Source organism: Falco naumanni, chromosome 20 (assembly GCF_017639655.2).
Source record: "Falco naumanni isolate bFalNau1 chromosome 20, bFalNau1.pat, whole genome shotgun sequence".
NCBI classification, from domain to species: Eukaryota; Metazoa; Chordata; class Aves; order Falconiformes; family Falconidae; genus Falco; species Falco naumanni.
In genome coordinates this window covers 1370047-1384037 of record NC_054073.1, presented here as the reverse complement: position 1 = coordinate 1384037, position 13991 = coordinate 1370047, and the positions used below count along the sequence as shown (strand labels likewise).

Here is a 13991-nt window from a genome sequence, read left to right as displayed (position 1 = left end):
AATAACAATGCTCATACTCTGATATGTGGCATGTAGTCGAAGGGATTCTTTATAAATCAGTCAGGCTGCAGAAGCTAACAGGCTCCACTGTCGGAATTTATTTATTTATTCCTGTTCAAAAAGAATACCAGTGGCTTTACAAGAGCGGAGAAAATTTTTGTTTCCTGTCTTCCCTCCTCTACCTCCAGCAGCTAAATCCACGCAGCACACATATTCCTCGGCCTCTTTCCTGATACTACCTGTGGGCAGGTCAGTTGGTGATAGGGTTGGGAATGTGGCTTGGGTCTTCTGTTCCTGCCTGCAACAGAGAGCTGGGAGGAAAAAAAATGCATTAAAGCAGCGGGGGTGCTGAAAAGTCAGGTGAGGAAAGCCAGAGAAATCTAGAAATCCAAAGATCAGAAGATCTCTCTGATTGTGCACGCTCAGCTTTGCTGCAGATGAGGCCTTAAATCTGCTTCATCCCCGTTTCCTTAAGTCTTTTTTTCCCTCTGTTCCCGTTAACAGGCAACCCTAGCGCTGTTAAGTCTAGGAGGGTATACAGATACGTGTTTGGTAAGGCTCTGAGATCCTTTGAGAAACATCAGCAGGGTAGAAAAAAATCTGTTGTTGTCAAGGAATTTTCAGTGTTTTTCTACTCAAACCAGATTGGCTGCCTCTGTTACTTTTGAAATTTTGGCAGCCCTACTAAAAATATTTCTATTATGACTTGATTGTCAAAAAGGTAAAAAAACCTTCCTGGCTGTGTTTTCCTGCCTGCTGAGCCTAGGCAACAGCTCGTGGCATTGCTGTGCCCAGCTGATAGGAATCGAAATGCCACACCTGCCGCTGGACGCAGCCCTTCTCCAGCAGCTTGTGCCGGGGACGCAGCCTGCAGCTACACCGTTCTGGCCAGCCGGGGGTCGAACCGCTTGAGAAATGAAGAATTAAGAGTGTAGGGCTCCTGTCTGGTTTTTTTTTTTTCCCTGTAATATAATGAGCTGTAATGGAAGGGTTGGAAGGCTGGGGATAATTAATCATAGGTTCTTTAAAAAATACATATGTAATATGTATTTAAATTATGGTGAGAGTTCTTTCTTGACTTGGTGCCATTCCTGAACACTGACCATAGCAACATCTGTAATTACTTGCAGGAGCCAGATGAACTGGGGCAAAACTGTGGTGGAGTCAAAGTTTTCAGTTGCTTTCCGTTCCTTAAGTTCATGTTTGTGGAAGGTCGTAAACTCACACCAAAATGCAGAACCCAGAGAGATCTTAGGCATCAGGGCAGGGAGAGAAAAGCCAAGAACAGAAGTACTGGACTTCGAGTTGAAGGAGTCCGAGAGCCTAACGTGGCTGGCAGTGCCTCCTGACTGCTCCCCTTCTCTGGGCTGAAGGTTGGGAAGAAGTGGCTCCGGCTTCCCCGCTTCCTAAAGAAAATCCAGAGTGAGGGAACCAATTCCTTGCTGTTGGTGGCTCCGGCTTCCCCACTTCCTAAAGAAAATCCAGAGTGAGGGAACAGACTCCTTGCTGTTGGCCAACAGTTTTACCACCAGGTCCACGGGCAAGCAGCTCTGTTTTTTTCCTGCAGAAGCAAATGGATTTTAAAGAAATTGGAGGAGAAAGGGTTAAAAAGATCAATAATCGGCTAAAAATGGAAGAGCAAGACCAGGAGGAACATCTGGTGCGTGGGGCTGACTCATCCAGAGCACAGGTTAAGCACAAACCTGCTGTGACTAATCCAAGGGGATAGCTAGCCTGACCCACTTACCCAGTTCCAGCGATAGCCCGGCGGTGCCAGGCGCGGCTGCGGTGTGCTTAGCTGGCGCAGACTGGTGGTGGCCACCGGTCACCGGCTACCTGTGCCTCTGCCAGGGGTGTGCGGAGCGGCCGCGGTTCCTCCCTACCACAGAGGGAGGGTTGGGAGTAGAGCGGAGAGGTTGTTTCGGATTCTCCTCGTGATTTGAGAGCTGCACCCCAAGCAGAGGCTTGCCCAGGTGGAGCTGGAGTAGCTGTGACCACTGTGCTAGGTGCTCACTCGGCTCCTGGCAGGACCCTCAGGGTCCTGGCAGGTAACAACAGCCACAGCACAGTGCGTTTTTACTGTGCTCCAGCTCACCCCTCCGGAGTTTGGTTCTTGGAGGAGATCTTCTCTGCAGGAGATGCTCAGAGGTGGTCGTGCTGCCCACTTTTAAGACCTTCCTGAGATATAAAGTGACAACATCTCCCTGCGTCTCCCTCTCCACATGCAGAAACTTTCTCTCCAGATTGGAAATAAACAGGAGTCCCCTTTAAAAATAAAAGCAAGTCATTCTCTGTTGAGAACTCAGTCTGCCTGACTCTAATGCCTAAAAATAAAACCGGAGGAGGGACAGCTCTCGAGCTGTAATCACAGCACTGAATGACCAGAGCGCAAGCGGTGTTCCTGGACACCTCTTGTAAATCGGGCACCTGCCCTCCCAGACCGCCCATTTCAAGTGGTGCGGTGTTGAGATCTGGAAATTGCTGCAGGCATTTGCATGAGGTTGTGTTTTTTTAATTTATTTTTTTTTTAAACCCCTCAAGATTCACAACCTGGGCAGGTAGACCTATTTTAGACCTGTTTGAGGGGAATCATGTTTTTGTAGGATTTATGGTGTATCCTGATTTTTCTTTCTTTTACCTTTTTTTTTTTTTTAAAGCATTAACGTTCAGATAACTTGATCAGCATATTGAAGGAATGAGTCAACCTAGAAACTGGTAGCACTGTATCGCATTGCCAGAGTAACCATCCTCCTGGTAACATATCCTCATTAGATCTTACGTGGGAGCGTTGCTGTGGTTTTGCGAAGCGTTCCGCTGCCTCCCAAACTGCACAGACCTGCAGGTGTAAGTAACTGCGATGAAGTAATGCCAGCAGCGTTCCGTGGGCCATCAGACACATCCCGTCAGGCGTAGAGGGATGTCACTTGAAGGTTTGCTCACCTGTGTCTTGCCCGGGTGTTTGTGTTACAGTGGCGTGCGGAGACCTGGCTGCGCGGGAGCTGTATCAGCACGCAGAAGACGGTCTGGTCGGTGTATTATACTCCAGACAAGGCCAATCACATGAAAGACGGAGGTGGGGAGCAGCAGTGAGGGGCAGGAGGGAGCTGTTGCTTGCTGGTGAAACTGGGACTAGGTCCAAGCTTTGGTCCTAGTCTAGCGCTCACCTCTGCAGGCTGTGCTCCTGTTCACCTTTTGCAGGTGGAGTGCCGTACCAAAGCATATCAAAGCCTCTAATCAAACAAAAACAATGCAAAGAGCTTTAAAGCATTCTTTCAAAGATGGGTCAGTGGGGTTTTTTTTTCCCCGTCTTGAAAGGATTGAATTAGTTTCAAACCTTAACCCACTTTTAGACCTATTTAAACAACGGTGTTCCCAAGGTTTAGCCTCCCTTGCTCTGGCGTGCTTTGCTGGATTCAGCTCTGCTGTGCTTTGTGAGGCAGGGCTGGGGCTGCCGGGGTGCAGGCGTGACGCAGCTGACCTTGGTGCAGCTCCAGCTCTGTGTGTGTACCTGCTTCGCAGTCTGCTGCGCCTACCAGGCCGCCCAGATAAGAAATGAATCTGTGCTCATGACAGGTGTCGGCCTGGAAACTGAAACGCTGTGGCACGCTTCAGGGCTAAAACTGTCCTTAGAAGACTGCTCGGTGACAGAATGGGTGAAATTCATTTTGCAGACTCATCAAGGTAGAAATCCTCTCTCTTTCCACCTAACCCAGCACCCAGCAACCCCAGTTCTGCCTGCAGCAGAAATTCTTTGCTGACAGAGTTGCCTCCACAGTGATCGTGACTTCAGCCGTGGCCATACAAGGCTTTTAAGATGCATCGCAAGCATTCCAGAACGGGACTTTCCAAACTAGCAAATGCTTAGCCTAACTGTGCTCCTAAAGACGTAATGGGGCTTAAGTGGAAACAGATTTGGGCTAGGACTGAATGGTCTTGCATATTCCAATCTCAGGATCTGAACCAGAGCAAGACACGGAGCCCAGCCCTCCTGCCTCCCAGACATTTTCAGTAACTGCTGCCTGCTCACTGCCTGCTTCGACCTATTTTTCTTCTTTTCCTTCTGCAGCTGGCCAGCACCAGCCTCTGGAAGCAATTCTCCACCTGACAAGCCTTTTCTTGAGAAGTAATTTACCTGTTCAAATGTGTCTCTTGAGTGTGGTGACTTTTGGGGTTTTTTGTGTGGAACCCTTGCTCTGGTGTGTGGTTGAACTATTCACTTGGCTTTACAAGGCAAACTTGTGCCTGAGTCTCAAACTGACAAGTTTCTTGGGGTCCAGCCCCCAAGCTCCGTTAAGTTTCCGGGGAAGATCACACAGAGGAGAGACTGGGATGAAGCTTAGTGTGTGCTTAAGCATTTTACTGGGTTGAAACTTTCTTGAGATCCAGCTGAATGAAGGGTTAGTGCCCAGAGGTTTCCATGTGGCTCATTATTTAGATCTGAGTGTGGTGTAAAGAGGCTGGAAGCTGGAGAGAGGGTCTTGCCGTGGATGTGAGCCCTGGGACGAGGCTGCAGAGCTGGGGTGTGAGGCACAAGCCCTGCCCCAGGCTGCTCGAGGGGCTGCTTTCCAGAAAGCCCTGGCTGTGAAAGTCAAGGATGCCTCAGCAGGAGGTTTCCACCCTGCCTCTTCCTGCCTTATCATCTGCACAGGAAGGCTGAGAGTGAGCAGAACAAGCAGCCTGAACGTTGGCCTTCCTGGCTTTGTTACTGCAAGGCGAGTGGGGCTGCCAGTACCGTCCAGATGCCGAGCTGAGCCTGCAGGGAGCTGCTGCCCTCCTTTTGGAAGCCTCGCAGTTCACAGCAGGGGGAGAGACGAGGCCTCGCGGGCGGGCGGAGTGTTTGAGGATGAATGGCCATGTTCAGTGAAGGCGTTGACCTGGTGATCCATGCTGGGAGCCCCAGATTTTGGTGCTCCAGATTTTGGTCCCCAGGGGGAGGGAGCTGCTGGGTTTGAGATGAGCCTGATGAGAGAAAGGAGCAAAACCATTGGGACCCGGATCCCTGTTTGGGGGTGGGTGAGTGGTTTCTTGGATCACATGCTGTTGTGGGCAGGTCTTCTCCTCTTTGCCACCATCACCACATATGAAGGAGTGACAGGACAAGAGGAAACGGCCTGAAGTTGCACCAGGGGAGGTTTCGATTGGATATTAAGAAATAAATCTTCACTGAAAGGGTTGTCAGGCACTGGAACAGGCTGCCCAGGGAAGAGGCTGGAAGTATTTAAGGTGTGTAGATGTGGCACTTCGGGACATGGTTTAGCAGTGGACTTGGCAGTGTTAACAGTTGGATCTTAAAGGTTGATCTTAAGGATCTTAAGTTGATCTTAAAGGTCTTTTCCAACCTAAATGATTCGATGATTCTGTGACTCTGTCCCCCCATCCCAGTGACACCAGGGGAGGAAACAGATGTTTTCATAGTGCTGAGGTTGTAGAGCACTTGCTGGTTTTGTTCAGAGGCTTGAGGCCATGCCATGTGGTTACTTTCTGTCTGCGTGAGTGAAAAGTTGGCCCCTGTCTCTGCTAACTTTAACTTTGCTTGGCAGCTTCCTCGAGGAAGTTACAGCTTCGGGGTTCCGCGGCCGAAGCACTGAGAGCTCTCAAGTTACGCCAAGGTCAAGCAGCAGATGGTGAATCTTGGAGAAATCGCTGTCTCGCCCATCCGGAGCTTCCACAAACTGCCCGTATGGCTTTGGAGCAGAACTGGACGTTCCTGCGCTGCTGCCGTAGCTTCCCCCACCCATGCCAGGAACCCTAATGGGCATGAGAAGCATCAGGGCAGTGAATGCTGGAGATGGCACCTGCCCTGATGAACCAGGACATGCCCCAAACTGCAGCACCCTCATTGTCTCCTCATAAACACATCTCTGACTGGGACGTGGCTGTGCAGTTGGAGCCGTGACCTGCAGGAGAGCCTGGGAAAAATGCTGCTACAGAAGCATCGAATTCGTGGGAAAGCTGCGCTCTTAGTCAATTTGTCAAAACACATGGTATGAGTCCCCTAATGAATGTCTAATGATCCTGGCCCAGGGTTTTGTGTGCATCTCTGGAAGGTGAAAGTGATGGGCACCAGAAGCCCTTTGCTCTGCTGAGTTGTCTGTATATTTTGTGTCCTATTAAATAACTCATTTTGACTGAACCTCTTGTCTATTAAATGGTTCCTGAGATCCCTTTTGTAATGCCGCTGAGGTATGATTGCATTCTCAGTCTTCTTTAGGAGCTTCTGTTTACCTTAAGAAACAAACACAACTCCACAGCCCTGTTTTTGCTCCCATGTTATGAACTGGAAATGTGTTGTGATTTCTTTTTAACAATAAAAATAACTCTAGCAGTAAGAAAACAGTGTTGTATTCGAAAAGAAACAAGAGAATTGTAATTGTGGAGCAGACCTGGGAACAGAGGAGGCTGGTTGGCATTCATCTGGGCACGGGAGCTAGAGCAGAAAGTACTCACTCTGCTTCCCTGGCTCTGGGGAAGGTGGAGACAAGCAGGGTGGGAGCTGTAAATCCCAGCCCCTGCCTCCTTCTAGGGTGCAGGCACCCAGAGAGAAATGCAGGCTCTGCCCCTTCAGGAGAAATTCCACCCACCCCCCCATCCCCGCCCCGAGTTTCCATTTATTTTAGGTACAGGAACTGTGAAAAGCATCACAGGTGAAGAGTCAAAACAGACATTAGCAGACTGGATGCCAGGCTTCTGTGCACGTCCGCTACCGATGAGCAAGTCTTTCCCTTATCTCTTCCCATAATTAAGTAAGACTGAACCTCTAGCTCCCCGAGAGCTCTGCAGAGCTGCTGTGGATGGAAAGTACTTGAATTCACACTCATTTCTCTGGCTTAATTCCCTAAAGCAAGGTCACTCCGAGCCTGGGCGCCTGTCCATCCAAAAATCTCCCCGCAGTGCTGAGGGATTGATGGTACATGCGCGGTGGAGCTGCTCCAGGGCGCTCGCATGAAAACAGCGGGGTCAGGCCAGTGGGGCAGTTTCCACGCCGAGTCATTAGGGAGCGTTTCCTTCCTCACTCGGGAGCGGCAGGCAGTGTTTTGGAAGGGATGGGGACTGGCATGGTTTCCAGTTCATCGCCTTCATCCTCGCAGCTAGGAAACCAACACATTTTGCTCCTCTCCTGCCTGTAGTGCCCTTCCAAGGTGGGGTTGCCACTGTTGCTGGAGGCAGGAGGCAGAGGGACCCCACAAAACATTTGGTTTATTTAGCCAGCCAGCTCTAACCTTATCGGGCAGCTCAGTTTCCTAACAGCGTATCGTAAAAGGTTGTGCTCCTGGTAGTGGATTAAGTGGTGGATTAAGAGACTCCTACAACGTGTGATGTTGCATCAACCTTGCTGAAGTGAAACCCGCCTCCTGTGGGTTTCTTTTCACAGCCTCCTTGGTACGCATTTTCGCTTACTGGCAAATGCAGGCGCCGGAGGTTTGGACCAAGCCTGACACAAAGTCCTCGGGAACCATCCCTGCCCTCTGCCTAGTCCTGCTCCCCGTGCTTCCTGCCCTTCCCTTTGCTTCACATGGCGGCTTGGAGGATCACAGTGCCACCCTTTGCAAAGGCTCATGCAGAGCTGACATCACCTAAGGCTGGCTGCCTCCCTTGTGATCACCGTTGCGGTAAACAAAAGAGATTTTTAAACCAGAGCAGATAAAGAATTGGAGAGAAGCGGCACAATGCTGGGCTTTGGGTTATTTTTTGTTTTTTTTCCAGCCGCATTTGGACCTTGTATCTCATGCTGTCTCAGCTCAGCCCCCTCTTCCTGCTTGGAATCCCACTGCTTTCCTGCAGGCACCGCAAATCATTCCTCAGAAATGAAGCAAAAGTAGGCTCTCTGGTCGAAATCCCCGGCTTGGGATTTCTGCTGGGCCAGCAGCAAAGAGGCCTCCAGGGCACCTGCTCTCAGTGCAGTGGGGAGTGAAATCACTCGACAGAGCAGGAGCCCTTGCTAGAGCACCGCAGCGCTGAGCCAAGCTCTGCCAGTGCTTGTCAGAGCCCTCAGCTCTCCCCAGCGAGCTCAGTTCCTACCGTGGGTCCCGTGGAGGCATGGAGCGGGTCCGGAGCATCCTTTCTCAGCAGAGTAGGCGCTGTTGAGGGGGCTGCCTCCCGATGGGCATCCCTGCTGTTCTCTAGAGATTGTCAAGAACAATTCCCGGGCCGCGAATCCATCTTGGAGGCTGAGTCCTGCTGGGGAGACGGGCGTCCCACACACCCCAGGCTCAGGCACCCTACGTATCTCCTGTCCTGCACAGAGCTTCGGGTCCTGGGTGTAACACAGGCTCGCCTCTGCTGCCCTGTTTCCAGGCAGCGGTGAGGATTTTGCTCACAAAGTTTTGTGCTGGTGTAAAATGAGCGCACTTGAGCAATGACCAGGGAACTGGTTCATGCAGAGCTCTAAACCCATCCTGAGCCACATGAGCCGCGAGAACTCTACTTAGTAGTTCCTACATCTCATTTATAACTGCTTAAGCTAAAGTGCACGTTAAAAATGTACCCGGTCTTTGTTTAAAAACACATATCCCCAGACTGCCTATTCTCCCTGGATTTCTTTTTTTTCTTTTTATATACACACTGTAGCTAAAATTGGACTGGCTTCAATTTTTAGCCATTGGATTTTGCTGTGTCTTCTCTTTCAGAGCTTTCTGCCATGCCAGTGAGTGCACAGATCACACCCAAGATAATTTTAGCCCATAGGAGATGTGGGGGTATTAATTTACCTTCTGGAGGCCATGTAACTTGCTGGATGGGGGGTGGGGGTGGGAGAGAGAAGCAGCTCCCAGGGACCTTCCTCTGACGTCTTCAGAAGATTCTGTTTTCCCATCTGGAAGGAAAAGCGTACCATGACTCTGGTTTAGGGCATCATGAACAAAAGTCCCCACACACTGAAAAACCAGTTTCCCAGGGCATTTTCTCATGGAAAAATCACTGAGCCGAAAAGGAAACAGCAGGGCCCTTGGTAGGAGGTGGGAAGACTCTCTGCGAGGCTGGTTCCTTTATCACTTGGCTTTTTGTGGCTCAGCTTGTATTGTTCCTGCGCTCACAGAGGCAAAATGGGAGAGTCTCAGTCATTCAAACCCTTGCTTCTTTCCTTGGCACGGGTGACTAATACTTCTGCAGATGGAGATTTATTGGGCAATTGCTAGGCTCCTGGCAAAATGGGAAGAGCCTTGTAATTTCTTCTTTTGGCCACAGCTTCAGTCTGTTCAAGGAGCAGGAATAACAAGAGAATATGGATGGAATAATGTCCCTTGCTGTTTTCCGTACCCAAAGTGCAAGTTGCTGTTATGTGGAGGACGTGATGATAATAGTTTACGGAGAAAGGGAGGTGATACCTCTGCATGATGCTGAAAATGGATGAGGCTGGAGCTAAGTAAAGTTTTTGCAACAAAGCTGCTTTTTCAGAGAAAAATGCAAGTGCTGTAGCATCGAAACACTTTGCAAACAAGTTTTGTTGAATGGGGGGGGGGGGGGGTGTTCTTGGTTTTTTCGGTATCAAAACTCTGGAGAAACTTTTCATTTAGAAAGTACCAAAATATTTTGAGCGTTGTGAAATAAAAACTCCTTTTTGTTTCCAGCTTTTCCTTCCTTAGAAGGAGTTTAAGACAGATCAGAAAGAAAGCTCTCTGCTCTTGTTTCATCTGTAACATGCTGACCAAAGTGGGGCTATCACAAGTGGTGCTGGTCCTAATGAGGGGCGAGAGTCCCCTTAGTTCCACCCAGTAAATTTGTCCCCCTCGTGAGCATGGCGGGACCTGGGCCCCCCAGCTGCCCCTGCTACTGCCCTCCTTGCTCGCTCTGTCCTGTGCGGCTGCCGGCAGCCTGCCACCCTCGGCATAACCACGTTGAGTGGCAGCAGCCGTGGATGCCAGGACCCTGCAATCCCCCCGGATACACAAAGGGCCCAGCTGAGAAACCTGCAAGTGAGTTTCCAGATCTCTTGACACGTGGCCTCTAATCAGCGATTGACTTGGGAATTAACAAGCCAGATCAAATGAAATGAGCTCCTAAATCCCTGGGAATTATCTTAGCATCACAAGTAAGTCCTGTTGATGTGGAGCAATGTGGGATGGAGCAAAGCCCTGTAGTGGCAAGGGGGCCAGCCAAGCCTGGCTAGTGGTCTCCCTCGGGCACCCTGCCACAGGTGTCCTTGATGGCTCTTCTTCATGTTGCTAAAAGCACGCAGCCATCGTGGGGCAAGGAGCAGATCCCTCCGGCCAGATGGTGCGAGCCGTATCTGAGGGATGCAGTGAGGATCCCCACATGTGGACCTGTGTCCCGCTGGGAGCGGGGGTGAGGACACAGCACCAAGGAGCGAACCTGGCTCGTGTTCCAACTCTGTGTAGCCCGGGGGCTTCTTCACGCTGCTGAAACTCTCTGCAGAGACAGGGTTGCTGGAGCAATCCCAGAGGGGTAAGTCGGGGCATAAAAACCCTGTCAAGATGCATGTTTTTCAGGCTGTGTGCTGGCTGACAAGACCCAGGCAGATGTTGTGTTGGTTTCTCTCCTCCCCTCTCTGCTAATGTTCTGGCTGCAGCGAATGCTGCTACCTCGTTTGCCCCTGCACTGCAGGAAGAGCTAGCGCTGCACAAGGTGTGAAGCTGTGGGTGAACTCCAACCTTACCAGCTCTGTTTTACCATCTCACCTCCCCCCACAGACCTTCTCCACCCTGGGATCGTTAGCCCGCAATCTCCCAAGCCAGGGCTCACCTTATATCCCACTCTGGTTCCTGACCTCCCCCTCCCGTGTTGTCTTTTCAGTCTTGGGCTAGGTTTGCAGAGCTGGCCAGTTCGTTAGCTCTCTGCAAATTTCATTAGCAGGCCGCTTTCCTCCCCCTTCCACATCATTAAATTAGAAATGTTAAATAAAACTGGACCTCTGGGAGGGAAGTCATGGCAGAAAGGGAAATCATATTGCAGTAGGAACACACAGATAAGGCATTTCATTTAAGAAAAAAAAAACCCCAAACCCAAACTTCTAAACCTGTCTATAACCAAAGTAAACTGCAGGGGAAATATAAGCTTGTTTCTGTTACACGGAGGCTGCTTTCTATCAGATCTGCAGTACTGCAGGAGATGCTAAATTTGCAAAGGCTTTAAAGCACCAGCAAAAGGAGAGTCACTGAGAATGGCCACCAGGTAGGCATGCAGTAGGTGCACTGGTTTCGCAGTAGGTTTATACTGGTTAGACCTAGACTGGGACAGTGTTGAATGCACTGTGAAGTCAAGTCAGGTTGGTATAAAAGTGCCTCGTCTCAGGAGAATTTACCTTCACGTGGGAAATACTACAGCAGGCACAGACAGAGCTCTGGGCTGTGTCTCGGGAGATCCTGAGGTTACTCCCGGCACTGCCTGGGTTAACTCTCACCACTGTTGTCTTTGCTCAGCTTCAAACTTGCCCTTGACCCCAAGTTCCCAGTGGCCCAAATGTGTTTGCCTACCCACCAGATCATGTCTAGTCTAAGCCAACCTGCTCTCCAGCTGAGCTTGGTTCAGACTCTGCGAAGGTCCAGGGTCTCCTCCTGCAGGCCATGGGCCAGAGACGGGTTCCAGCTCCGGCTCCGGCTCCAGCTCCAGCTCCGATCCTGGTTCTGCCCTACTGGAAGCTCCTGCAGGATTTAAGATACTTCATCAGGACACAGCTGCAGCCTGACCTGCTTCAGAACTACATCCCTGTTGAGTGAGCAGCCTTTCTCTCTCCTGTCTTTCCCACCCTCTCCCTGCCCCATACAGAACATTTTAAGTTGTTGGGAACGGGGCAGAGCCTTGAGTGAGTCATTCTGCGGGAGATGATGCTCAGCTCCTGCTGCCAACCTGAGCCACCAGTCCCTGAAAGTCTTGGAGAGAAGATAGGAGAGCTGAGTCACGGCCCTTAAAGGAAACTTAGGCAGTCCCCTGGACTGGTCCTTTCCAGAGGGGTGAATCCTCCCACCAGGCAGACCCCTTTCCCAGACCAGAGTGCTGTAATTATCGTCAGAGTCAAGAAAAAACACATGTCCTAATTAAACTCAATTCATCTTCTAAGCAGCAGTTTCACACTTGATATCCAGAGGCAAAATTATGAGGGGTGTGTGTGTGTGTGTTAAATACGTAAATAAACTGAGAGTGTTTGTTGTCCTGCTTTTGCAGCAAGAAGGTATTTTGGTAACTGTTTATTCTGAATGAACACATCATAGGGCAGCCGAACTGCATCATCAGGGCTGCAGAGAGCAAATAGGATGTTCGAGCTCAGTCAGCAGGAGGAGGACATCGACGTAACTTTAGAAAGAGGTTCTCTTTTCATTTTGCCCACGTTTTCAAGGTCCTTTCCCTCCCTCTTTTAAAAACAATGATATTTCTGTGCTCCGAGTAACAAAACTCAAAGCCATGATATTAGCAATTCCCTTCAAGTCCATTGTTCCCTGCTCCCTTAGAGAAAAGATATGTCAGTTGCGAGCAAAACATGTGGCACAGGAACTCAGCCTCCGGCTTGCATCCCCCTGGCGAGGGATGATGCACCGACCCAAGGCTCCACTTCTCCCCTGCCTCCCCTGCTTGCGGCCCTTTATGCCAGCAGGTGCATGGAGGAGCATTCCTACACCCGCAGCCACCACCCACGCTTCTGTGGAGACCCTCCCGCATCCCCTTGCCACTGCAAGAGTCTCCTTGTGCCCAGACTGGAAGCCCTTTGCGTCGGCAGAGTAGCACAGAGAGCCTTTGTGGAAGCAGCTTTTCAGACTACAGCTTTACAAAGCCAAAGGTGGAGCCTTTGGGGCAGTTTGGTGGAGCACAGCGGAGTCCTGGAGCACGGCAGGGGCTGTTGGAAATACTCTGCTGCAACCTCCCGGCGCACAGCACCAAGCACCAGGACCAAAGTCGTTGGGCAACGCTGCAGCACCCGAATAACACCCAGCACCTCACGGCAGGAAACCCAGATCCTGACACAAACTCTTCAGAGGTACCGCCAGAAGGTACTGAAGCAGCTGTCGCCGAAGTTTTGTATCGTTATCATCTAAACGTTTCTGGTTCTGTCTTTCCTGCTCACAGCCAGGTGGTTGCTCCCAGCTCCGGGCCACAAGATGCTTTTTCCTGTGGTGTTATTTATTAGGTACTTTTGATATATCCTGCAACCACAATAAAAGAATGTACCGCTACTGAAAATACAAACTGGGAAAACAAATCATCCCAGAATACAGTCTACACAAAGGTTGTTAAACTATGGACTGAGTTAATTAGCAGCTAATAAAAGACTAAATTCTTCCATTAGCTATTCCGGTATGTGAGATGCGCTGATTTCATTGGGGGCCATTTGCATCTGTGGGCACGAGGCCATATTTACTGTGGTAACCATGAATGCAAATCACACAACCGGGGCTCGCCGCAGCTGGGATGGGGACAGGGATGGGGACAGGGTGGCGGAACCGCACAGCCGTACAGCTTCACATGCCACGCTGGTGCAACTGTGGCTCAGGAAGGCCACAACCACCCCCATCCCTCCCAGCCACCTTCCCCAGCCCAGGAAATCCAGCCCATGTCCGGGGGTCAGTCCCACCGCCGGGAGCGTGACTGCCTGTTTCAAGTACGGAAATTGGAGCTGGACTCCCTCCTATCTCCCTTCCTTCCATAGAAATTGTTGATGTTTCCAGATCTGAATCATTGGTCACATCCTTTATAAATGTGAGTCACTGTCGTACTACTGCCTGTGGGCTTGTTCAACCAGCTACACCCCTTGTATTCTCCAAAACAGCCCAAATATTTCAGCAGGAGTTAAATTCCTCTTCCCTGGAATGTGTGTGCAGGTGCTTTATCTGGTGCGGCTACCGGCTACCGGGTGGCTTCCCCGGCACCAAGAGGTGACCAGGGGTGTTTATTTGCACGGCACGAGCCCAGCTCTGCTGGATGAGCAGTGCAAAGGGCCAGCAGTGCCCGTGGAAATCCAGGCCATCACCCAGAGGGCTCTCAAGTGGCCCAAGACCCTCCTGGGCCACCCCCAGTGCTGCTTGGCCGCTGCATTTCCTTGTCTT

General features: G+C 50.6%; 1 protein-coding gene and 1 long non-coding RNA gene across 4 annotated transcripts in view; both read left to right on the top strand.

The window, feature by feature from the left end:
- VPS45 (vacuolar protein sorting 45 homolog) overlaps nucleotides 1-6133 on the top strand; it is a 28029-nt gene extending 21896 nt beyond the window's left edge. The window contains exons 15-16 of one of the 3 annotated variants that reach the window (XR_005831483.1): nucleotides 1131-1660; nucleotides 2658-2730. Coding sequence is in view for 2 of the 3 variants with exons in the window: in XM_040618564.1 (XP_040474498.1) it covers nucleotides 5541-5628 (88 nt within the window). In the remaining variant the exon portion in view is untranslated. Of the gene's footprint in view, nucleotides 1-1130; nucleotides 1661-2657; nucleotides 2800-5540 lie in introns of those variants that run through there. The other 2 variants (XM_040618564.1, XM_040618566.1) reach the window with 2 other exon arrangements.
- Nucleotides 6134-8823: 2690 nt separating this feature from the next.
- On the top strand, nucleotides 8824-13233 carry LOC121080016. Its single transcript, XR_005825254.1, has 2 exons — nucleotides 8824-10401; nucleotides 11437-13233. It is a non-coding gene; the product is annotated as an uncharacterized LOC121080016 (long non-coding RNA).
- The last annotated feature ends 758 nt before the right edge of the window (nucleotides 13234-13991 follow it).